This window comes from Dipteris shenzhenensis, chromosome 30 (genome assembly GCF_047967505.1).
Source record: "Dipteris shenzhenensis isolate YYH24624 ecotype China chromosome 30, Dip_SZ_1.0, whole genome shotgun sequence".
Taxonomy (NCBI): domain Eukaryota; kingdom Viridiplantae; phylum Streptophyta; class Polypodiopsida; order Gleicheniales; family Dipteridaceae; genus Dipteris; species Dipteris shenzhenensis.
In genome coordinates, this window is record NC_141625.1 from 45154243 (window position 1) to 45181512 (window position 27270).

The 27270-nt window shown below is 44.6% G+C and overlaps 1 protein-coding gene across 1 annotated transcript in view; it reads left to right on the plus strand.

Annotated features, from left to right (window-relative positions):
- The window catches only part of LOC147882206 (P-loop containing nucleoside triphosphate hydrolases superfamily protein), a 128026-nt gene that overhangs the window by 5835 nt on the left and 94921 nt on the right, over window positions 1-27270 (plus strand). The window contains exon 6 of the mRNA XM_087401582.1: window positions 14801-14862. Coding sequence (XP_087257708.1) covers window positions 14801-14862 — 62 coding nt within the window. The remainder of the gene's footprint in view (window positions 1-14800; window positions 14863-27270) is intronic.

Consider the following 27270-nt stretch of genomic DNA (forward strand, 5'->3'; position numbering starts at 1 on the left):
GACAGCCCAGGCGCCCAAGCGGGGCATCCGTAATGGATTACTGTCTGCACAAGCATGGTGTACAGAAACTCTCATTTCCTTATTCCATAGGTACGACTTCCTGCATTTATTTTGGAAGCTGTATAGGGCTTTTAGACCTCCCAAAATCCTCCTTTCCACGCGTGCATTCCATTTGTAGTTGGTGGTGAAATCCAGCCCTAGATATTTAAATGAATTGACTACTTCTAGGGATTCCCCTCCAAATGTGAAATCCACTTGTTTGTTACGTGTCCTGATGACCATGACCTTCGACTTGTCTATATTGACCTGCATTCTTGAGTGTTTTCAAAACTCTCTTAGTGCATCGAGATGTGCTTGCAGGCTCTCCTCATTCTTCGCAAAGAATACCACATCGTTTGCATAGATAAGTATTGACAAAGCGTACCCCGCAATTTGAACACCTTCTTTGCTGTGTATTCTCATCCACTCTTCCAATTCATCGATAAAAAGATTGAATAGTGTTGGTGATAGGGGGCAGCCTTGTTCAACCCCTATGTCACTTCTTATTACAGCTTTCCCCTTGGAGCATGATCCATCTACTAGCGGCTGTGCTAACTCAGCTAGAACCTTCGCGGCACTGTGTCGAAGGCTTTCTTGAAATCTATGAAACAACAGTAGACAGCCTCTTTCCTACCTTTGACTCCTTTAGTTGCAGCCCATTTGGCAACCAGATGATCTACCGTTGAGTGCTTGGGATGGCGCCCTCACTCCTTGTTCTTCAGACCATTTGCTGATTTTTTGCTCAAGGATCGTGCCATATAACTTGGCCATTAGGCTGCTTACCATGATCATCCGATAATTTTTTGCCATCTTGCTATCTCCCCCCTTATGGATCGGTACAATTCTGCTTGTTTGCCAATCTAGTGGAAAAACTTCCTCTAGAGACATGTTCATAAGCCTCATAAGCATTTTCTTTGTTTTCACCCCTCCCCATGCTAACATCTCTGCTACTAGCCCTTGTATATCTGGAGCTTTCCCATTAGCTAGCTTTTTCAAACCATTTCCCATGTCTTCTTCCATTATGATTTCATCTGTTGCTTTCACAGTATAGTTGTGGTTTATCTTTTCTTCTCCTTCTCTTTCATAGAGGCTTTTGACAAATCATATCATGTCTTCCCATTGTGCTTTCCTCTCTTGAGGTTTATTGCCATGTAGTGTCTGAAAAAATTGTATGGGATTTTGTTTCAGGTCCTCAAAGCTCTCGAGCTGTTTGGTCTTGAGATATATCCTCTTTTTGTGTCACACTATCTGTCTGTATGTTCGAGCTTTGTCCTCCTTCTCTGCTGCATTTGCTGTTTTCCAGGTTCTATTTGCATCCTTGCAGTCCTGGTCGTACCAATGATTACATGGCATCCCCGCACTTCTCCCCTCGCTTTTAGAGAAACATTTTTGTGCTGTTGACAGCAGCATATCTGTTATGCATTTGCTATTTTCTTGACATGTTGAGGGCATTGGCCTTTGTGCCATCGCTGCCTCGATCTCCTTTTTATAAATATGTGCCTTTTTGTAGTCCATTCTTAGCCTGGGATGTGCAATTATTTTCTGTTTTTTTTAGAACAGCATCACTTGTTCCCATTATACCTATAGACATTGCGCTGTCCGACTCGAGAGATTCATCTTCAATCTTGATATAATCAATCGTGTGTTTTGCATGTGAGTTTGTGATCACATAATCAACTACACTTGAACCTTGAGCTGTTTTGCATGTGTACTCTTCTGTGTTTTGAAAATTTGTTGTGCCATTGCATATTTATAGCCCAAAGCACCCATACATGTCATCTTGCATGCCACCCACCCCCTCATGCATGGCCAAGTGGCTGGGGCAGCTGGCCTTGCTGCCAACTTAGCCTACCACGTGTACGTCTGCCACATGTCACCCGAAGACCCTGAAATTTCAGTGTGGTCAGAATTAAATTCTGACTTCACCAATGGGTTCCTGGTGAGTAGTCCTACACATTGACCTATTCTAAAGTCACATTTCAGCTTAATTGATCTCAATTAATAGGTTTATTTGTTTGTCATCTTATCTTGTATCTCCATGCCCCTTGGCATGCTTCTTGGCTCACACGCAAAGCCTTCAGACATTATCTTGGATGGTTGCTAGGTAAGTCTACAATTTGTGCATTTGATTGGACCCAAAGATGTGTACTCAGGTGGGGTGTGATTTCATGATGTCCTTTCTCAAGAGAAAGCATCACACTTGTGGGTCACTAATGCTCGTAACCCCAAGCAAGGGGGTCCGCCCTCAAATGCTAGACCTAGCCCCAATTAACAAAGAGCTCACTTCCTCGGATATTAACGTTTTACCAAAAGTGAGCATCGTGGTGAAACTCTGGTAAGTACAAGGGAGTTGATGTTGTAACATTACCAATCCACTTTGGTGCCAACTACAACCAATCGATCTCAGATCTCCATTATTAGGTCGTAGAGAGAGAAGATGAGGCCGAAGATTGGCCATATAGGTTAGACTCTGGGTCTCTTGTAGTTGTGGCCATGTGGATAAGTGGTATGACATTGTCTGCTACCATCATCTTGATGATAACCCGCTCTTGTGCATCCTTCTCCTCCCAGTTTGGAATCTTGATGTCATCTTCATCTGTGTAATTGAGGATCTTTTTCTTTGGAGTAGTGGAAGTAGAGGCAAGAGGCTTCTGCTCGCCAACCAGCACCTTCCATAGCTTCTTGGTGATCGGCTGAGTCTTTACCTTGAATGTCCACAAAGCATCATTTGCTTTGTCAAGCTTGCTTGATTGTATGAAGCTTAGACTTGCCGTACCTACCATAGAAATATCCTACACTCCACACGGAGCTCCAAGATCAAGAAGAATAGAGAAGAGAGCTTGACTCAAGAAACTGGGTGAACAAAGTAGCTATGTGACTATTTTGATACTATGTGGAAATATAGAGAAAAAGATTTGAATAGGATAGAAAGCTCACAAACAGTGCCCTATTAAAATTCAACTCAGCAATTGACTTAGAAAGCGCACAATAGATGACACTATATGTGTATTATGACAGCAACAAAATAGTGAACTTGTAAACAATGATCAGCGAGGTCCCTGTCTTCAAGCTCCCACACTTGTGAGCCTCCTATCTAGGCTCTGGTAACCATGTTAGAAATCGACCAATAGAGGGTACACACAATGGAGGATTGATAGAATAGCCCAGGAGGTCACACAGTGTGTGGGTGGAATCACAAACTTCTTAACTTAAAGTGCTTCACATAGATGTGTTATGCATATTGGCAAATAGACAATGATCCACACCAGATATAGAATCCACCAAAACAATATATTTCCGTCCAAAGCTATGGAGTACCTCTAGATCTTTGAACCTGCATGCTCCACCTCGAACTTTGCATCAGACAGGACCATCAGTGATATCTTATGGAGTGTTTTGACATCCATCATCAAAAGAAGTTTAAGGAGTTTCATATAGGCTTTGACATATAGGTGATTCTCTTCAGCATTGCTATCAATAGCATAGACCCTCAGCCTTGGGTTTTGCTTTTGACACAGGAAGTGGGCTCCAGCGGTCGCCTTGGTGGAGATGGAAGTTCGTGGGTTCCTAGAAAAGGTGGATGAAAAGTTTCTTCCTGTAGGTGATTGGTGCAAAAGTATGCATCAAGTGGTCAAGTCCCCAAAGTCACAGACCACGGCGGAATAGTTCAGATTGCCAGGGCAAAGTGTTGCAAGGTATCCATCTAGCAACAAGTTTAGTAGAGGGGAATTTCGCAGGCACCAATGCCAGGCATAGGTGGCAGTGACACCTAGCTACATAGACATAATTTTCTAGCATCAATTAGCAGTAGAGTCACATGGTTTTGGACAGGAGAAGACAAAAAATGGAGAACCGACTTTTATGTGAATAGTCAACGCGTTGACTTTTTCCCCAATGTTGACTTTTGACTGACCTGGTCAACTTTGGCGTTGACCAGTCGACTAGGGGTCGATGGTTGGTGTTGACCATCTGACCAGGGTCAGCCAGTCTGCCCTAAAATACTATAAAAGGAGATACCAGCCCCATTCATTTGAGGATTCAGCTCATGCATTTTTTTAGCAGTCAGCTTCCATCCTCAGCATTCAGCCCATGCAACAGTCAGCATACAACAGCAAGTCCTGCATTCATCCATAGACATGCATCCTGCAGTTAGGAGCAGCATTGGGAAAGCATCCGCTCAGATCCAACAGGCCTCCCATAGTCCGGCTGTTCATCAACGTCAACTACGGCCTCTCCATCAGCATCTAATTGTCAACAGTAGCATATGGAGTCAGTCATAAGCCTGGACCTAAAGGGGCTAATCATTGTACTCAGTTCATTGTATTCATTTAGTATTTGCCTGCTGCATCGCATGCCAATATGCGTGTCTTGTGTTACCTCTCTATCTCTCTCAGTGCTATCTAGTCTTTAATTGCAGTTAATGTAGGGTTTTAAAACTATGGTCAAAGTCCTCTGCATGTTACAAGCCTTAAGAGAAATGATGGCTGTGGTTTTGGAGGGTGCAGCCCTGGTATTGTCCTGCCAAATATGTCAAGAAGAAGCTCATGGTACATAAGTTTAAAGGAATCCATTTCTCTAGCACATTAGAGGTTTGAGCATCCCACAAGAACTCACCACATTTACTTCCATCCCTAGGGGGACGATGATCTGTTATTTTCACTGGTAATGCACCTGCAGGAGTATGCCCACACTTGGTGGTCCTGGGTGCAAGATTCACCATACAAACCTACCATGTGGGATGACTTTGAAGTCCACATGGTGACTACATTTGTTTGCCCATTGATCTTGAAGCAATAATTGGGCTAATTTTTATGTGATATCGTACATTGGAACAGTCCAGATACAACAATTTTGGAGGCTGTCTCTCTGTACAAGATATCTATAAAGAGGAAAGCTCATTTAGGGATTGCACCCTTCCTAGCATCTGATGTGAGGGCCCACATACTGTTAACTATCAAGTGAGCTGTCAAGGTTGCTGAGGTTGTTGAGCTAAAGTATGCACACAAATTTGGGGCCTTACATGTGGGAATGCAGTGGAGGCTAAGAAGCAGCCTAAAATGATTGAATGGCATGACAGGAAGGATGCATCAGCCCTGTTTCTTAGGTATTTTTATGACAACATTAGCAACAAATTGCCATACGTCATTCATATCGACCGACACATGCAAAATTTGTAGCCAAGGATCCTGCAGTACCGAAAAAATCTGAAATTAAGAAGCATTTAAGTGTCATCGTGGACAGCAGGGAATTTGAATTTATGGCTCAAATGCGGTTAATAATCTTATGAATAGAATAACTGGGGGGGTTGGGGGTGTCCTTCATCTCAGGAAGCTAATTGTTCCCTTTGTACGCAACAATTTTGCCGTAAAAAAAACTAGCAAACAAAGCAATAGAAGGCAATTTTATTCTTTTAGGAGCAAAACTGTAGGTTCTGGTATAAGCATGACAGACACATGGGACACTAAATACAATGGGTTCATAAGCGGCATGGACAAGGCTTTTAAGAAGATCCAGATGAAATCAACATTGTAGTGTAAGTGACACCTTTAGAAAGTGCTGCAAGAATAGGAATCTCCCATATATAGATGCGTCAAAGCTACGATGGATAAATTGGAAGGCTTTTCTTTTTCCCTGAAGAACAAATGCATACGTTCAAGGCAAGCAAGTTTTATAGGGGAATAACCCCTTGTCTCTAGATAAAATTGTAACGTTACAAAAAACAGTGGGCAACTAGACTGTAACAGAACAATGTCCAATAATGAGATGGACAATGATCCTATAATAGATACGGGTATGACAACGACCTTTAAAAAAACTCCTATGCAATAATGTTTTTAATAGATGGTTGCTGAAGCAGACTCCTTATGGAGCAAGTAATGGCGGGACAATCCTAGATGTAAATTCCCTACCATTCATGCGTTGTAGGGACTGGTTCTTGTTCGTGGCAAAAGCTCTATGCAATAATGTTTTTAATAGATGGTTGCTGATGCAGACTCCTGATGGAGCAAGTAATGGCGGGACAATCCTAGATGTAAATTCCCAGCCATTCATGCGTTGGATGGACTGGTTCCTGTACGTGGCAAAAGCTCTTTTCAAGGCTCAAGCTGAAATGGATGAAATAAAAGGACATTATGCCACTACGGGTACGCGTGAGGAAATGAAAGAGCAATCTTGCTAGAGAATCTTGAATACCCATTCTCATGCATGATTTCTTGAAGGGAGGCTTCACTGCAAATACTCCCTCGGCCTTTTTATTGTGGAGATAGTGGGCTACTTCTTCATATCCACTGCACAATACATGTTATCGAGAGACACATAAATTATGGTATCATTTTCGTGTCCTGGCTGGCCAAAGCATTGCGTATGTCTGGTGGGGATCATATCCTCTCTGTGATCATAGTGGGTAAACTAGAGGGAGAACGAGAAGTCACATTGGGTTTTGTTGATTTCAAAGAGTGCATAGGGAGCACAATTTGGTAGGTTGAATTAGAAAAGTGCAAAGCAAAATGTAACCCAAAGGCAAGAGAGAAAAAATCTCAAGGAAAATCAAGCGCACAAAAGTATCCAATGAAAATGGAACACAAACTTTTCATATTGATGCATTGAAATCAGAGCCCAAAATGCTAATGAATGAATATATGTATTCAATGCAACGTAGCTATGTAATTGGGGTGGTGATGGAGAGTGATCTCTTCTTAAAAGTGGAAAGTGAGGGATTCAACGGCATTATGTCACTGAAAGGGTCCAGGAAAAAAGAAATTGAACTTTCTCACATAAAAAAGATTGAAGAGCTATAACATGACGGGATTCTCAAGCCCAGCAAGCCTGTTCATGGTTCGTGGCAAATAATGAGGATTAAATACCTCCCATGTATGGCAATGCTTCCACTACGTCACTGAAAGGGTCAAGGAAAAATAGCTGGAGATTGAACTTTCTCACATAAAAAGATTGAAGAGCTATAATAAGAAGGGATTCTCAAGCCCAGCAAGCCTATTCATGGGTCGTGGTAAAGAATGAGGATTAAATACCTCCCATGTATGACAATGCTTCCACTACTTTGGAAAAAGAATGCCGATGCAACGTTGAAAAAAGCAATGATAGATGGGTCAGAGGGCGGCTGAACGCATCCAACATGAGGAGACAGCTATCAATTTTGTATCCACCATGGTTGGGGTGGTTGACCATTAAAAACACAAGGCTTTGTGGTTGGTGAGCATGGACACTAAGGGCATACTATTTTCACCATTCCCACAACGTTGAAGCACTCATGCAGCTACAAAGTACTCAGATATACGCTTCACCAAAATGCAACTTGAGGACCAAAGAAAGCATGAAGTAAGTGTGTGAGGCTAAGGGAAAAGAAAATAGGTTGTATAAAAAGATCCATGTTACAGCCAAAAAGCAATTAAAGGTTTGTGTGATCAGTGGCATCCACATGGCAGGTTGCAATTGGAATGGCATCACTTTCACTCACACACACACTTTTTTTTTTTTGTAAAGAGAAACTTTGGATTACGAAGAGTGTACATTCATAGCTGTCCCAGAGTGGAACAACTACTACTCAAAACTAGAAACGGTAATAAAAAACGTCCAACTGGGCCTGAGGAAGTCTCCAAGCGAATGAGCATCTTGAAGAGACCTAAGCAAAGAAGATCAAAAGTAGCGAAAGACATCCATTGAAGAGTGCTCATGCAGTCAAATGGTAGGAGCATGATACAATGACCAGAGAGCTCAATAGGGATAGTGGTCATAAACTGGCATAGCAGCGTGTCTGCCAAACAACCAAAACTGCTTGCCAAACGAAATCAAGGGAAAACGAGCTTGAGGTTTTGTCACCAATCTACAAAGAAAATCACGAGCTAGAGGACTTGTCCAAAATAGATGTAGGACCGGGAACAAGTGGGGCAAGCTGAAGAAGCGATACACCTGGCAGCCAAGAAAGATTCCACTGGTAAATCTCCAACCAAACAATGCCTATTGCTTGAGAGGTAGCTTACCACTCCAGATGCGCCAAAGAGAAGCCTTCCACCAAGAAAGAGACTTATTGAAATGCCAAAAGCAATTTCCATGATCTTAAATCCAAGCCATGGTTGGGAGAAAGATCCGCAAAAGAAAAGATCTCGTGATCAAACCTCCAATCTAGTAAAAGATCTCGTGATCAAACCTCCAATCTAGTAAGGGGAGGGAGGAAAGTAGGTTAGGGATAGCTGAAAAGGTTGCAACAAGGTAATCATAATGCACCAGATAGATCTGTGATGCAACCCTAAACAATACTGTCTCCTAGCCTTCGGAAAGGAAAGGGTGAAACGGTGACCATCTACAACATCTGCCACTATAGAAACCCCTGCCAATGCAGGAAATAAGCCTTTCAAGGCTAAGATCTGACTTCAGTGAAGACTGCAATCAAAGTGTGTGGCCTGGATCTGGAGATCTACCAGACCAGCGTAAAAAAGCTAAAAGCTGTTGCCAATCATGAGTCAATCCTGCCACTATAGAAACCCCCGCCGATGCAGGAAATATGCCTTTCAAGGCTAAGACCTGACTTCAGTGAAGACTCTGCAATCAAAGTGTGTTGCTTGGATCTGGAGATTTACCACACCAGCATAAAAAAGCCAGAAGCTGTTGCCAATCATGAGTCAATAGAGTAGAGAAAGGACAGTCCGGAATATGACCACAAAAGTGACCCATAACTTAATGGCCAAAAACTTTTGAATGGAAAGAGGTGACCAAACAAGATAGCATAAGAGTCCATGGCTGATGCAGCTCCAAGAAGGTGGTCAAGAGTGTAGCCTGCGGGCCAGCAAATGAGTGTGAAGGTCAAGAATATGCAAACTCCCATGAAGCCTGGGAACAAACATACTTGCATTTGAGAAGGCAAAGTGCCAGCATTCTGTAACCTTAGTGATAAACTTTTGAATATCTCGAGAAGACCAGGGAATAAGGGGTAAATAAAACTACACATAAGCCATGAGTATAATTGGCCAAGTACATAACTTCCAATAATCTAACTTGCGCAGCACCCAAAGTCTCTCTTGTGGCAGAGAAATATGCCATCCAATTGGATAGCCTAAATGACACACCACCGCGTAAGAAGAAAGCATTGGTCCAGGCCACAAGATGCTATGCCAATCACACTCACGGAGAGGCTAGAGTTTTGATTTACTGAAATTGACTTTCAGCCCAGCTGCAAGGCCAAATAAATGAAGCACACGCATAATATCTCTGACATCAGCCTCAGAGTTTCGTAGGATCACTAGCATAAGCTTGATGACAAAAGGTGCTCCTCTCAGAAACTCAATGCCACGCAAATCCCACTTAGAAACCAAGGCATCTATATAAATCAACAGAGGATGAGTATCAATTGCAAAATGGAGAGCACTAAGAGAACATGCCTGTTGAACTAAGCAGCCTAAGAACCAAGAAGATGAGAGGGCATGAAATAAAATAAAAGGCAACATGCTGTGCCCTCATCTTATAGCCAATAAACCACATTTTGCATCTTTGCCGAAAGCCCAACTATCGCATAACTGCAACAATAAAAATTGTCCATGTTCCATCCTGGCATAGCACACGACGCAAAGAATGCATGCAGTGTGAGGCATGAAGGCTTGTAGACTGATGGATCACTTAGCCAGAGATTGCCCCCGTGGCCATGGCCAAGTGCCTCCTCCCCACCCCCATAGAGTAGGCAGAGTCAAAAGGCCCGAGTCCAGCGCCCTCTCAGGCAAGATCAACAGGAGTCTCAGACCCACTGGGTTACTCCCTCAGAAGGGGATTGGACCCAGGTTAAAAAGAAAAAGAAACCAAGCAAACAGGCCCACAAGCGCCGCAGGTAGAGGGTCAAACGTAGAGAGAGGGACAGGGTTGACCGAGAGGCCCTGGAGGAGGAACAGTAGGAGCCACCTCCTTCAGCGGAAGGGGCCACTGCCTAGCTAGATGATCCTCCTGTTTCAGAGGTTCAGCCTCCGCACTCACCCTTGCATCAGCAGCGACCTCCAGATGCGGCGATGGCGGAAGCCGTGGACGCTAGCCCGACAGCGGCTACGGAGGAGCGGATCCAGAGCCCGATGAGCCTGATCAGCAAGAGGGGCATGTGGTCTTCCTTATCCCTCCTCCTCCTCCCCCTCCCCCTCCAGATCCCTCCCCCTCTTCCTTTCCACTCCTCCCCCCCCCTCTAGGGTTCCCCCTGCCCCCTCCCTCCTCCCCCCCCCAGTCCCCCCTGCTATGATCACTCTCACCACCCGCCCCCCTCCCTCTGCCCCTCGCTCCCCTACCTCCCACGCCTCCCCTCTCCACCTCCGTAGCAAGTTCTTCCGCCTCGACACCCCTGTCAGCAAGCAAAGGAAAGATGACGCCCCCTTTTGCTTCCTCATCACAGCAGTCGGTCCATTAAGGGAGGGATCTTGAGGGATGGGGCTCCTCCTCTCGGTCAATAGTTCTCAACCTCCATCTTGGACGTTCCTTACCGCGGGACTTTTGGAGGTTAGGACCCTGGAACTATTGGGAGATTTCGGACTCATATCCTCTACCGCTCGAGGTAACGCTCATGGTCCTACAGTCCCGGAAGGGGGGCTTGATCAGTGCAGTGGGCTCTCAGACACACCCTGTTTGGAGATTCTAGTTTGCCTCCACAGGTTTGGAGAAGTGGTCCCTAAAGGTGTTTGACGCATGATGGACGAGTTAATGGGGCCACAAGGACTGGACCTTTGGCACACTCATGGTGCGGAGGTGAACTTTCAGTTGAGCTTCACGCACGAGGAGCCGATGTGTGGTTTGGCGATAGGAGTTATCAGATTGCCGCTGGAGGCAAAGGTGTAGCAGGCATACTACTGGCCCCTCTAGAAGTGTGCGGAGCTATTCGGGGTGAAAGTCTCCTTCAAGATGAAGTGGGCATGGAAGATTGGTATTGAGCCAGTATCCACTCTAGTACGTCGTGGCACAGACACGGACTATTCGCCCTCCAAACCTCCGACAAAGTCACACAAGGCAGTTTTTCTGAAACAGGCACCCACCCAGAGGAGAGCCTTGTTCTCGGCATCCCCGTCCTCATGAGTTGGACCATAGTGAGTTGGAACGTGTACGGGATTCACGACCGTGCTCGTAGCCAGCCGCAGTACCTAATACTCTTGCAGGTGTTGTAGAGGGCAGTGGATATCCTTTTGATTCTGGAGTACATGTTTTTAGCATCAAACATTAGACGACGACACCACCTTCTCCCAGGGAGAGGTCCAGAGAAGTGGTCCCCCATAGTGAAATGGAGTGGAGGGGTCTGCATCTCAATCTCACAGACTTTGGCTTCAGAGGTCTACGATCATGGCGAGCTCATTCCAAGAGGGGCAGTTTGGATCGGAGTTTGGACGGGATAGTCCAGGATTGGAATCCTGAACGTGTATGCCTCAGCGTGCAAACAACACCACCCGGCCTTTTGGAGGAGGCTGTCATAGCGTCTTCTGGATGTAGACTCATGGATTGTTGGAGGGGACTTCAACAACCTAGAGTTTGGGGAAGACAAATAGGGCGGCACCTCTTTCTCTGAGATGCCAGCAGCAGAGCGTAGCACTTGGGAGCAGTTCATTTTCATGATCAATGGTAGAGACCCGTGGAGAGAGCCAGATTTCGGCAGGACACTTGGCAGCCTCCTCTTCTCTTTTGGACAGAGGAGACATGATGGATTGCTTGAGAGACTAGACCGTTTCTATGTTGGGGACTAGGCACTACACAGAGGTGGCTTTATCGGGATTCTGGCAGGTACCACAATGTCAGACCACTCTCCAGTAGTACTTCACTTAGTCCGCATTCCAGAGGACCTCTTGCAGGACGAGGAGATCCAGCAAGTCATGGCAGGGATTTGGGAGTAGTCATCAGAGATGACACCGTGCGAGGGCTGGGCTGTGTGGGTGGCCGATGCAATTCAGAGGAGCAGTGAGGAGTTGCAGGCTCACGCCCTTAGGCGGAGGACTCTTTAGGAGCGTGAGCGGGCTTTGAGGAGAGATTTCACCTCCATAGAGCAGCTCAGGGAGCAGGACCCAGGTTCACAATGGCTTAGCGACAGGTTTGAGAGCGCTCGCCTTGAGCTTCAGGACACGGAGATTTGGTAGGTTGAGTTCTCCTACCACTCCTCCCAGGCCCAACGGGTGCAACAGGGGAACAGGATGATGAGGCAATTTTTTCAGACCACTAGGCCTCGATCGACAGGCACACAGCTGCAGTATCTCTGCGATTTGCAGAGCATCATGCACACAGCTGTAGCATCTCCGCGATTCGCAGGGCATCATGGACACTGACCCGCAGAAGATTTTAGACTTGACCACAGGTTTTTACAGCCATCTCTTTCAGATGGAGAGGTTGACCGCAGCTGGTCTTGTGGCTCGAGATGTAGTTTGGGATCACGTTCCGACAATAGTCTCGCAGGATTTATGCAGTAGACTGGAGGAGTCTTTCACAGATGAGGAGCTCTAGGAAGCCCTCAAGGCTCTCTCGGCCTAGAAGTGTCCAGGTGAGGATGACTTGACTCCGGCCTTCTTCCGGAACTTCAGGAGATTATCTCCACCCCTTTCCATTTAGCTTGCGAGGAGATATTTGACATAGATTCCCTCCCTCAGTCCTTGAGCAGGGGGTGGATTTGTTTGATCCCGAAAGGGGGAGATAGGTCAGACATTCGACAGTGGAGATCGATCACTCTGCTTGATATTGCATACAAGATCCTCGCCAAGGTCTTGAGCTTGCGGTTACAGCCCCATCTTACCGACCTCATTCATGACACAGTACGGGTTCGTCCAAGAGCGCAGCATCGTGGACAACATCTTCACGTTTTGGGAGGCAATGGATTGGTCCAGGGAGGAGTCACAGCCACTGGCCGTCCTTCTCTTGGATTTTGAGAAGGCTTATGACAGGGTGGAGTGGTCCTTCCTGGAGGGTGCTATGCGGAGATTGGGTTTCTCAGACAGTTGGGTCAGAGGAGTTTCAGCGTTTTATGTGGGGAGCTCTAGTCAGATGCTTATCGGAGGACACACGGGCGAGGCCTTTCCTCCCTCTTGCTCAGTCCGCCAGGGCTGTCCACTCGCTCCCTTCCTCTTCTTGTTTGTGGCAGAGGCTTTGGGCTATTACTTGAGATCACAAGTGGGGGGCCCTCATAGGTTGAGGCTCCCAATCAGACAGGGGGAGAAGCTGCTTGACTCGGAGTTTGCAGATGACATGGCCTTGTATGTTGAGGGCACCACAGTGAGTCTAGAGAGAGTCAAGGGCGCCCTGGCTATCTACTGCGAGGCCTCGGGTGCATGGATCAACTGGACAAAATCCATATATTTCTTCACAGGCTTTGAGGAGACACAGGAGATCCGTGAGTGGGGGATTGACTTTGGCTTCAGACGGATGCTGCGGGGCCAGACAACGAGATACCTCGGATGCCAAGTTGGTATTAACATTACAGTAGAGCAGCTCACTGGTGCAAATAAAATCTGTCCCGGGACAGAGACTCGGAACTCTGGGACAGGCTCATCACCTTAAGCTTGATTTATTTCTGAAAATCCTTCTTGTAATGTATCCAAACATGGTTGCAGCTCCGGATTTGTACACAACTGAGACCATAGACTCAGCCTGGGAGATCATTTCCAGTCTCACTGCATAATAGGTTTGGAGATCCAGATGCAAATAGGCCTAAAACGGGATTGAGACCTCTCAGTCACTCTTAGTCACCCCTTATGGCCACTTGGAGGAGAGTTCATGTCTCCTTACGCACAGTAGTGGCTAGGAGAGCGCTTTCATGAGAGAGTGGGACCATAATGCCACAGGACCTTCATGGCATGTCTGCTCTCCAGATTGGTTTTGATAGCCTCACTTTTTGTCTACTTAAAAAAAAAAGGTTTTCACAAGATTTTATCCTGTTTTTTTGTAGACTGGTCATACTGAATTCGTAGTTCACTTTTTATTAAGAGAAAAAACAAGGTTACTGCAGGACAGAGGTGCTGGTCAGCAGGACTGCTGGACTGGTCTGGTACAGCAGCAGGTACTCGTCAGAAGGAACAGCAGGGATGATGTCTGATAAACGGGCCAGAAGAGGACAGATAGGATTGGCAAACATCCAACATAAAGGGACTTATATAGGCCAAGGAACTGAACCTGCCAAGCCAGCTGATGACTCACAAAGTTGCCTGACAGACTGGTCGTCCAGTCTGTAGAAATTCACCGACTGACCAGTTGGCCAGTTCCAGGGGCATTCAGCCCTATAAAAGGAGCCCATTGTGGGAGCTCCAGTCACTCCTTTGGTGCTCAGCCTACAGATCACCATGCAAGAGTGAAGAGCAGTGGGAGCCCCCTAGAGATCATCATCCAGAGAATACTTTGCAGGAGCAACACTCCTTGATGTCTGCAGTGTCGGAGAGCACAAGAGGTGTAGTTAAGGCTATACTTTGTACTTGGATATTACCTCTATTAATGAGATTTTGTTTGGATGAATATATGTGTGTTGGCCGTAAGCAAGCAACCCACCCTATGCTTTCTAACATGCATATTCATGATTTAAGAAACTTATTGGACATGGGTATTGTGAACTTCTTGAAATGGCTAGAATGGCGTACTTGATCTTACAAGAATCATGTGCCATGGTTCAGCTTCATTGCAATTGATGTTTCTTGAACAACTTGATGTGCATGAGATTGAATCTAGTTATTGAAGCGATAGTCTGAGCTGTATGTTTAAAGTTCTATTTTTTATGTACCATACAACTGCCCCCTAAATTTACTGCCTTCGTTTGATTGGATAGGAGAACCTGGGAAACTCATAAGGGATCGCTATCGTACTGCATCTCAAGTGATAAAAAATAAAGTGCGTAGTACTTTCCCTTTATTGCTTATATTGTTGTTGATTTTTCTTACGATATTTGTGAGAAGTGGAGGGGATCTGAACAGAAATGGAGAGAGAGCAAACCAATCACAAACTGAACTGGAAGGAGAGAGAGAGAGAGACTGCAAGGGATCTCAGGACAAAACCCCACAACTGCTGGGGAAAACCTCTGCTCATATAGGCACCAAAATGCTCCACATTGAGATGATCACAAGGAAGGCAAGGGGGCCTATATATAGGCAGCCACCCCCTCTAGTCAGCTGGTCATGTGGGCTGACCCACAGACGTAAATGGGCCAACCCCTTACAGCCCATGGGGTTTAGGGTTTAGGGTACGTCTCCCAAATTCATTAAAGTGGAATCTTTATTGCACTGGCGATGGTCAAAGCAGGCCCTAGCGTTTTGCTAGGCCTAGTCTATAAAAGAAAGGCTCCAGGCCTCCCAAATTCATTAAAGAGTTATACTCAGCCTCATGCTCTTTTCAGAGCCAGTTGTACAAAGTAATATTCTATTGCAATAAAGACCTTTTGGGGGATCCATCTCTTATTTATGGGCCCTAGTGTTGTGCGTGCTACGTCTCCTTCTTCTATCCCTCTGTTCTATCGCGAAGAATCTTTGAGATAAGTGATGCAATTCTGATTTTCAGATTTCAGTTTGTGTTCTCAAGTTTCTATTGCGAAGTCCTTGTGAAATATTGCAATAATATTGCGTGGAAGTAGCAATCTCTGTTCTTTCTCTCCCTCTCTCAGTTCGTTTTCATTCCCGAAAGAAACCTGCTGCTACTCCTCATCAATGAGGCCATTAGATGTTGTTTTTCCCTATTATCTATGAAATTCGAAATCTATCTTGGTAGAATATTTGCTGCGAATCGAAGATCTAGGCTGCATTTCTACCAGCAGTGATTTGTTTTTAGGGTTTCAAAGCTGAATACAAATTCATTTTAGGGTTTTTGGTCCGGTCTTTGTGGTATTAGAGCACAAGATTTTCACTAGCTGTCAATCAAGGTGAGGCGCACTTGTTTTTGTATCAGTTCGAGTGCTGGAGGGTGAAGCGCACCAATTGTGACTTGATTCTTCCTCGAGAAGGTGGGGCACTCCTGCTTGTGAACTAATACACATGGGGCACTCCTGTCTAGAGGCTAGAAGCTGAAGTGCATCTTTTAGAGGGCACAAATTCGTATTGGCCAGATGTCTCTTCTCTCTCCATCGCCCTATCTCTTAGGCTGTTTTATTCCCTTCTCTGTGATGTATCAAGTGGGAAAGATGTTCATCGTGTCGTCATCCTTCGTGACACGCTTCCAATCTCTTGCTCAGAATTCTCAGAGCGAAAAACACTTGCTTTTCACGAAAACCATCTGCTTCTCCCAAAAAGCACCTGCTTTTCACAAAAAGCAACCGCTTTTTGTGCACACGCGGCCTTCTTTTCTCCAAAGCAGCGTAAAAGAACCAGTAAAAGCAATGAAAAGTAGGAGTTGCTATTTCATTTTTCTCATCACGGACGTGGCCTCTCAGCCCTCACAAGTACAAGCGCCTAAGCAAGATTGCGAGATGAAGGGGAGAAGGTCCCAGGATGAGGATTTCTATTGAGAACTATTGGCTGAATTGGTCTTAGTTGAAGCTTGTCCTTGGACAAAGTGGCTTCAAAGATGTTATGGGACATCTAAAGATAAATATTTCTTTCATGTTTATATTAAGCTTGCCTTATTTGGATTTGAAGATCTAACCCTTGTATCTTATTACAAGGAAAGAAGTGTGTTGTTTCCTTGATTGTTTCAAGAATCAAATGCGAAGCACACAAGATTGCTTACACATACATAAGTGGTCCTAAAGTATTCCTTGATGGGACAAGCTAGTTATTCCGAGTTATATTTCAGTTTTGGAGGATTCCAAGTTATTGTACATGAGTGATATAGTCTCTATTATGGAACCAGTTTTCTGTGACTTTTATAGTCAAGCCTATGGACTATTTGGTTGGTCTCATCAAACTTTTGTATACATAGTACCAGGATAAAAGAATCTCAAAGTTATTATATCCAGTTTATTAATTTGAGCAGTAGAAGAAGTGTTAGAGACTACTCGTATATCTTTTATGAAGTGAAGAGTTGGATCCATGATAGATACAAGATCACATCCTATTTGAGGGTAATATGTTCAAAGTTGGCAAGTTGTGATAGTCATGCTCCTGATTTTATGATCTTCAATTAGGACATTGAGTTATGATAACTAGTCATGATAATCAATTATGTTCTTATGGAGGATGAGATGATCAAGTATACGATCCTTTATGGTGGGATTCCATGTGGTCATTATTGACCAAGTATTTTAGTTTCATGTTATGTTATCTCAGTTCCAGAGGAGTTTCAATTATGATATTCAGTTTTATTGTTTTCTTGTTATGGAGCATGACATGCTCAAGTATCAGCCCTCAATATGGCAACATTTTATGGTCATTATTGACCCAACATTCTATTATTCAATAGTTTCCATTGGGATTTGTTTTATACAAGAACTCTTATGGTTTCTCATGGAGTATTATGGCCAAATGACACAGTTTTACAGTTCATCTGTCAGTTATATGTCTTTTTGGAAACCTTAAGAACCCTCCAAGTTTATGTCTAACCAGCACGGTAAGTGTTTGGTAGGAAGATATTAGAATGTGGTGGAAAAGAGCTCTCAAATACACTGTTGGAGAGGATAGAGAGAAATAGAGAAGTTGGAGAGGGTAGAGCAATGGAGAGGCTGAAGAGAGCATACCAGCTATGGTAGAGGGAATGAAGGGATGCGTAGGCCAAAGTAGGTACAAGGGTCGATAGAGTCTGCCGTCATGTCAACTAGGATAATTTAAATAGAGAGTACAAGGTACTTGTACCTAGACCTAGGACTAAGTGTCCTAGGTGTCACATAGGACTAAGTGTCCTATGTGGCCTAAAAGGCACTAACAGTACAAGTGCCTATATTTATGCCCACAAGGCACATACCATGGCCTGTAGGGCATCACTAGAACCACCAGGAGATGGCCTACAAACCCCCCTCCATAGGATGGGCTGAAGTACTCTGGAAATGTCTCAGAATACCTGTATTTTCTGGTCATGGTGGCACATGTTCATCCAAAAGGATATAGCCACCTATGAATGTACAAGGGATGTCAGATCATGTAACAAAGGGAACCAATTGTAAAGCCTGTCGAAAGACTTTGAACTTGGGACGAGGAAGTGCCTTTGTAAACGTATCTGCTATGTTTTCCTCTGTGGGAAGATAGGACAACTCTATGTCTCCTGTTGACAACCGCTCCCGAACATAATGATAGTGAACTTCAATATGCTTGGTACACGCATGAAACACTGGGTTACACGCAATGGCCAAAGCACTCTGGCTGTCAGTGTAGACAATAGTGGAGGATGTCTGGCGAATACCAAGATCTGTAAGTAATTGTCGAAGCCAAACACACTCTACTGTAGCGGTGAAAGCTGCCATGCACTCAGCCTCACAGCTAGATGTGGCAACTGTTGGTTGCTTCTTGCTGAGCCAAGAGATGCATGAGTTGCCAAGCAAAAAACAATTGCCAGTATGTGACACTCTGGTGTCAGAACATCGTGCCCAGTCACTATCCGTGTAAGCATGCATGGTAAGTGAACCCTGATCACCATAGAAGAGGGCTAAATCCTGAGTGCCTTTGAGATATCTGAAGACTCTCTTCACTGCATGCCAATGTTGTGAATTGGGCATGTGCATGAATCTGCTGAGCTAAGATGCTGCATACTGTAAGTCGGGTCTAGTGTGACAGAGATAAGTAAGGCATCCAACAGCTTGCTGATAAAGAGTGATATCACATGGTGGGCTCCCATCATGAGCTGAGAATTTGAAGCCAGGGTCCATTGGAGTAGAGATTGGCTTGCAATCCTCAAACTGAAAATGATCAAGGAGCTGCCCAATATACTTGGACTGAGACATCATGATACCCCTCTCAACATGAACAAACTGAATGCCCAAATAATAATGGAGCTGTCCCATGTCTGACATGTCAAAAATCTGCTGCAAATCAGCCTTGAAAGCTGCAATTTGCTGAGTATCTGGGCCCGTGATGAGCATATCATCCACATATAAAATCAGCACTAAAAATCAGATCCACTCCCACGGACATAAAGAGTGGGTTTCGTGGGGCTATTTTGAAAACCAAGGGATAGTAAGTGTGCATGAATTTTGGCATACCATGCCCTGGGTGCTTGTTCAAACCATAAAGGGCTTTTCTAAGCCGGCATACCTTATTTTCAGAATTAACAACCTCAAAGCCAGGAGGTTGTGTGACATAGACTTCTTCCTGCAGATCCCCATGAAGAAAAGCAGTCTTGATGTCAAGTTGGTGCACTTGCCAATGATGATGGGCTGCAATGGCAATGACACATCTAATGGTAGTAATCCTGGATTTGGGAGCAAATGTCTCTTCAAAGTCAATGCCTTGTTGTTGGGCATACCCTTTTGCAACAAGACGGGCTTTGTGTCGATCTATATTGCCATCAGATTTCCTTTTTAATTTGTAGACCCACCGGGTACCAATGGCATGCTTGTCGGGAGGGAGATCTACCAATTCCCATGTGTCATTTTTGGCAATGGATTGTAACTCAGCTCTCATTGCATCCATCCACTCTCTGCTGTCAAAAGCATCTTTATGGCACAAGGGCCCTTCATTGCATGCTGTAGCAAGGAGTGCAAACTCAAGAAAGTGACCATGCATCTGTCTATTCCCTGATCTTGTTCGGGCAGCAAAAGGCTGATCTTGTTTGCTGTCTCTCAATGTATCAAGAAGCCATCTGGGAACTTGCCTTTGCTGTCTATTGATAGCTCTTTTTTCAATGACTACATCATGAATAGTGGGATCATTTTGTGCCGGAAGAGAAACCTGCAAATCAGCATGAGGTAGTGGCTGATTATTGCTTGGTGGAGGGCCTGTAGAAGGCTCATGTTGCTGGTCAAAGTCCTTTTCTGAGGATGGTAGAGGTAACCAAGATTCAAAGGCATCAAACATGTCAATATCTGGCTTAGCTTTGCAGTCCACAAGAGGAGAAGCTGAATGTTCAGCAAAGATTACATCTCTACTGACAATACTATTCCCAGTATTTGGTTGGTATAACCGATACCCTCTGCTCTCCTAGCTGTAACCAATAAATATGCATTTGATTGCCTTGTCATCAAGCTTATGTCTCAGCTGAGATGGTACATGAACATATGCAAGAGACCCAAAAACTCTCATGTGTGAAAGTGAAGGCTTCCTGCCTTTCCATGCTTCATAAGGTGTAACAGTCTTCAATGCCCGTGTAGGTGATCTATTCAGCACATAGTTGGCACACATCACTGCATCAAGCCAAAATTTATTGGGCAAAGACTTGGCCTTAAGCATGCATCTGGCCATCTCCATTCAAAAACAATGCCCCGTGAAGACAGAGATGCATCAAACTCCTTTGACATATACTCTCCCCCCCTATCTGTGTTGAGGGTGACAAGCTTGCATCTTGATTCATTCTCAACCATATTCAGCCACCTCTGAAAGCATAGGAAAACTTCAGATTTGGCTTTTAAAGAATATATCCAGCAATATCTTGTGAAATCATCAATGAGAGTCATGAAATATTTGTACCCCCCAATGGCATTTGTCCTCAGTGGGCCACAGACATCACTGTGCACTAGCTGCAATTTCCTTTGTGAGAGTTTTGGACATTTCTTTTGAAAATGAAACCGGTGCATCTTACCCAAAAGACAACCCTCACACACATGTTTGGAAACTATGTGAGTTTGAGGTACATCATTTGCCATCTGCTGTGAATGTAGCTTTGCAAGAGCTCTATAATTGAGATGACCCATTCTCTCATGCCAAAGATGAGTTTCAGCAAGCTGTGAATCTGAAATAGCAAATGCTTCAATAGAAAGTGCAGCTCAGTGATGATCAAGGTGATAAAGCCCCTTTTGCAAAGTGCCAGTGAGAACTATGGCATTGTCATCACGAAGATCATAAACTAGGCATCTGTAGCCATCAAAAATCACTCTGAAACCTGAAGTGGCAATTGCTGAAATTGAGATCAAGTTGACTTCAATTCTAGGCACAAAGAGAACATTTGTCAAAGTGATAGGATGACTTGAAATAGATGTGAGCTGCACATCTCCAATTCCTTTTACAGCATATGAAGCATTATTAGCACATGTGACAGTCCCCCCTCGAGGTGCATCAGCTAAAGAGTGAAACAACTGTCTGCAAGATGTGACATGCTTGGAAGCACCACTATCAAAGTACCAGGACTGAGCATCATTAGCAGTAAAGAATGCATCAGCTCTGGAGGGATCAAATGAGCAACGGACAGCCCATGCCCAATCATCCTGAAGAGCATGTGCATGTGAAGCATCTACTGGCTCATGGGATCCAATAGCATGTGAGGTAATAATTGTCAATCCTGCTTTCTTTTTCTCCGAAGCAATGCGCTTCGTGCATTCTGGAATGTCATGTCCAGGCTTGCGACAATAGTTGCATCTTTTGTTCTTTGACTTATTTGCTGTATTTTTAGATGCATGGGAGGAATTGCAGCTGCTATGCACAGATTTTGGCTTGCCCATAGGCTTGGAAGCCTTGCCTCTTCTTGTCTGCTGTGAAGCAAATGCATGATCAAGAATAATGGCTTTTCTATTAGCTCGACTTTGCTCTTCCTGCAAAAGCAAAGTAACTAGCTGATCAAAAGAATAGTGGTCTGGATTACCCATGGCTACTAATCGAAGGGTTGTAGCAAACCCTTGATATCTATCTGGCAGTCCATTCAGTGTGGTACTGACAAGCTGTGAATTTGGCACCACCTCATCAATGTTGGCAAGTTGTTCCATGAGGTCCTTGACCTTTGTTAGGTACGCATCCATAGAGTCACCTTCATTCATACTGACTTCCTGTAATTGCCTTCTCAAATATGCAACACGTGCTTCATTGTGAATCTGATAGAGAGAAGCCAATTTATCCCAAGCATCCTTTGCTGTCCATGTGTGGAATAATGATTCTCTTGCATGATAAAGCAATGCATGAATGTGCATTTGCATCTCTTGCATCCCATCTTGATTGTTCCTGAGTTGGAAGAGTAGTAGCAGGAGTGCTAGAAGATGAGGCATCAGGAGGAGTACCCCTTGCAGAGGGACCAGCAGTAGGGGCAACCACTGTAGCATTGGTTGGCCTCAGATCAACCCCAGAAACAATATTCCACAAATGCTTTGCAACAAGAATATGTTTCATGAGATAAGACCACATCGGATAGTTGGTGCCTCCAACTTATCATCTTCACGAAGAACACCAAATAGATACTGATTGTTCCCAGCCATAGCAAATGTGATACCCTGAAAGAGACCTGAAAACCCAAAAGCCTCAAGGCTATCACTGCAAAAAGCTGGCTGTCCAAAAATGACAGCAAGTATCTGCAAATTTCCAACCCAAAACAAAGGGCAAATGCAGAACTAACCCAAATGTGACTGTGTCAGGCAACGTTCATTGCAAAAACAGCAAATCTGGCAAAAGCCCCAAATTTAATGAGGGCAAATAGGCCAAAAAGAGGGCAAATGCAGAAAAGCCCCAAATTTTGCTGACATTTTTGCAAATGTGACCCAATGTATGCGAATTTGACTCAATGTCCTGCAGAAACGACTCAATGTCTGAAAATCTAACTCAATGTCCTGCAAATGTGACTCAATGTTCCCCAATCTATCCCAATGTATTGCAATCAAAAGCGAAATTGTAGACCAAATCCCAAAAATAGCCTCAAGGCTTGCAACTGCAAAATTAGGACTTGCTGTCCACAAATTGTCTGCAAAAGTGCACCTGTCCCAAAGTATGGACCTCAAAATGTAGGCTTTCCAAGCTGTTGAAATGAGTTGAGAAGATTTCAAACAGTAGGAGGAAGATAAGAAGAGCAAAAGCCCTCAAAAGCCCCAAATTTTGAGAATACTCTGCAAATGATTTCACACGTGCAAAGGCTGTACCAAATCCTGGAGCAAATATGGTGCAGATACTGAGTGCAGTTATACTGAGTGCAGTGTACAGAAGCAAGTACGCGGCTGTACGATGCAAGTACGTTGTACGGAACATTACGTTGCTGTACGCTGTACGGAACAGTACTCAAGTACGTGTACTCAAGTACGTGGCTGTATGGAACAGTACGCAAGTACGTGACTGTACGAAACAGTACACAAGTACGTGGCTGTACGATGTACAGGCACAAGTACGCGGTTGGTTCGAACGTAGTACTGAGCAGGTTGTACGGTGGCGCAAGTACTAAAGTACGGATTTGTACGGTGGTTGAAGTACAGAACTGCACGGCATGACAGGTACGGAATGGATACAAGACTTTTCGTACGCTTGTACGGGAGATGTACGGAGCTGTATGCAGGCTTTGAGTACAATCGTCCGTACAGTCGTACGGACTGTACGAAAAGGGGTGCAAGGATTCTGGGGGCAGGAAGACGAGTCGAGCCTAGCTCTGATACCACTAAAGGGACGCGTAGACCAAAGTGAACACGTACAAGGTACAAGGGTTGATAGAGTCTGCCATCACATCAACTAGGATAATGAAAATAGAGAGTACAAGGTACTTGTACCTAGACCTAGGACTAAGTGTCCTAGGTGTCACATAGGACTAAGTGTCCTATGTGGCCTAAAAAATATTGTGATAGTAGCAAAGAGAATGTTGCAATATCTTTACCAAACCACTTGGGAAATAGCTTTTTAAAAGGCAAGTAGAGGGTTTAGCAAGGGAGGGTAGAGTAGAGAGTTTAGGGAGTGATATGCAAGCAAGACATGGAACAAGAGTAGCAAATTGATGGCCCAAACGATGCAAGCATAAAAAGCCGGTCGGAATTTGTGCGTACGGCGTACAAAGTAATATTCTCTTGCAATAAAGAACTTCGGGGGGGTCCATCCCTTATTCATGGGCCCTAGTGTTGTGCGTGCTACGTCTCTCCTTTTGTTCTATCGCAAAGAATCTTTGAGATAAGTACTGCAATTCTGATTTTCAGATTTCAGTTTGTGTTCTCAAGTTTCTATCGTCACAAATTTCTTGTGAAATATTGCAATAATATTGCGTGGAAGTAGCAATCTCTATTCTTTCTCTCCCTCTCTCAGTTCGTTTTGATTCCTAGAAGAAATGTGCTGCTGCTCCTCGTTAGATGAAGCTATTAGATGCTGATTTACCCTATTATCTATGAAATTTGAAATCTATCTTGGTGATTATCTGTTGCGAATCGAAGATCCAGACTGCATTTCTACCATCAGTGCTTCGTTTTTAGGGTTTCAAAGCTGAATATAGATTCATTTTAGGGTTTTTGGACCAGTTTCACACAGCCCTATATAGGGGCTCCCCCCATGCCATACACATGTTGGCTAGGCTGCCTCAGCCTCATGCCCTATAAAGGGCTGCCTATAAATGTTTGGATTCAAGGGTGCCATGGTGCAGCAAGGGCGCATGAGCAGGTTGTTTTGGATAAGAGAGGAGAGTTTGCCTTTCATGCACAAGAGTGGTTTTGGACTTAGATGGGAGAAAGAGTCAATAAACTATTGTTGTGTACTCTTGGCTGAGACATAGTAGAGGAAGTGTTTCTCTGGTTATTGATCTGACAGGGTTTTACAGTCTGTTGTCTTATGCATAGCTACTGATTTTTATGCCTCCCTTGTTTCAATAGATCTCGACATGCCTATGATAGATGATGCTAGACATAGAGTTTGGTAGGTATTCCAGCATTGGTGAAACGAGATATAAGAGTCTCACTTGATTCACCTTTCACCAGTTCTGCTAACTTAGAACTACACTTCTTGCCCTTCACAAGGAGAAGTGCTCAGGCTCCGATGGGTCAACACCCTCCCTTTTCATTGCTTCTTGAGACATGACTCATCCCTATAGGGCATTTGGGACTCTGATACTATGCCTGATGCACTTATAGAGGGTCTCATTCATCTTATTCCAAAGGGGGTTGGCAGAAATTTACTTTCTCAATGGAGGCCAATCAAGCTTTTAGGCATTTTTTATAAGATTTTTGCCAAGGCTGTCAGTTTGCGTTTGCAACCCATCCTTCGAGATCTTATTCATGATACACAGGTGGGATGTGTGCATGCCGAAACATTTTTGATAATGTATTTTCACTTTGGGAGGCTTCAGATTAGAGTGGCCAGAGGTTACCCATTCTACTCTTGGATTTTGAGAAAGCTTATGACAAAGTACACCGCAGTTTCTTGGAGTATATCTTTCTACGTTTTAGATTTTCAAATGTTTAGATCAGATGGGTCTCTTCTTTATATAGATCAGCCTATAACAATTGCTTATCAGAGTGGACAAGGGGGAGAGACTTCAGATTTCTAGATTAGTCCAACAAGGATGCCCTCTTACCCCTTTCTTGTATTTGCTCCTAGCTGAAGCAATGAGCATCTTTTTTAGATCTTGGTCTGGCATTATTGGGCTGAGACTTCCTTTGAGACATGACGAGGATCTCTTGGACAATGAGCTTGCCAATGACAATCTAGATGCCATTCCACACACTCTCAATTCTTTTAGGGGAGCCTTGAATTTATTTTATTTTGCAACAAGTGCACGTATCAATTCGAAGAAATCGAATGGCCTGTGGATTAGCGATGAGCAGGCTTCAGATTGGGGGGACTGATTTTGCCTTTTTGTGGACTCCAAGCGGTGTCTCTGTTAGATACTTGGGTTGTCAAGTCAGTGTGGGTATTTCTCCTTCGCAGCAGTTTGCTCTCATGTTGGAGGATATTAGGAGGAAACTCCTCTTTTGGAGTTCAGCCAAACTTGACCTCACACCTCCCTTCCAAGGTGGTTTTTGTTAACTAGCTAATGTTGGCCATAGCATGTATTATTCGCTCTTGTTGGTGCCACTCTAGGGAATGCATCATTTAGCTCGAAAGGCCTATAAGAAACCTTCTTGTGAAGTGGGTTAGATGGTTTGGCAGACACTAGTGCAAGGGTGGCTTGGCTACTTTGATTCTCCCCAAGGAGAGAGAGCCTCGATATCATTGATCCAAACTTGAAGTGCAAGGCCTTGCTTTGCAAGGTTGTGGTCAGGGTGCTTTTGCTAGGCTAGGAATCTTGGAAAGATTGTCATTCGTAAGTGTCTGTTGATGCGCCCTTGAGTAGCAAGGCGGTCCAAAATCCAAGCAGCTGTAGGCCGTTTCTGCTCTTCTCTTTGGAGAGCTGCCAACTACTGGCGAATGGCAATCTCTCGCCTGTGAATCTCATCTCTCCTAATACCAGCAACAGAATGATAAAAGCTGCTAATGTCAGTGAGGGCTGCAGCCACATATGACGGGGACAACTACCCACTGCAGGTGAGAAACCCAAATCCGTAGTACTGCCTCTGTGAGGCCCTCCTCTGCATAGAAGGCATGTGGAATCCTGATAATGGCAGAGTAGCCTCTCGCCTGAGGCTCTTAAACTACCAAAACAATTGGAAAATGATATGAAGTGGACACCCCAGCGTTGATGCATACTGTCCCGCCTCTGTCCAGTGCCCAATCATCCACATAAAATCTGTCAATCCGTGCATGGATAGGCATCCGTACTCTCCTGTTCGACCAAGAAAACAAAAGAGACTGTGGCTGAGTGTGAAAAGCATCATCATACCAAACATCTCTGCCACTAAACTGAAAAAGGAAGGCATCCCATGCTGCTCTCTCAAGGGAGTGAATGCCACCTTTCCTACCCCCTCTTTTGTCTAAAGGCATCTCAACCATGTTGAAATCGCCCCCAATATTCCAAGAGTGTGCAATATGGGACCAAGAGAGCAACTCCTTCCAAAGGAGGACACGATCCCCTCTCAAGTTGGGTGCATAAAGGTTAAGAAAGCGAACCTTATGCCCACCAATCAGCAAAATAACCTACTGTGCTCTGGAGGGGACTATGACTCCGTGTCCAATGACCAAGGGGATCATCGAAGAAGAGAGAGAAATGCAAATGCCTCCCTTGACAGGTGATCAAAAAGTATGGCTAGAAAGAAGCTTACCTGACTTGGCACAATCTCTACCATCCAGCTTATGCTCTTGGAGCATAAGAATATCAATGGGGCCACCTGAAACACTTGGATGGAGTTGGTTACGAATTAGCTGCCTATGACGGCGATGCCTTGAATGTTCCAACTAACGATCCTCATCGACAGGAGGAGAAGACCAGGTGAAAGGCCCTACCCGACTTGGTGGTGGATAAAATCCTCTCCTGTGAAAGAGTCCTCCTATCAAGCAGAGGGAAATCAACTAGTGAAAGAAACCCCACTCCAGCAGAGGGGGAAGCCTCGTCCAACAAAATCCCAATAACCGGCTCCCCCAGGGTAGAGGGTACAAACTCCTCCTCTGTCTCAAACTCTGCCAAATCTACCAGTAC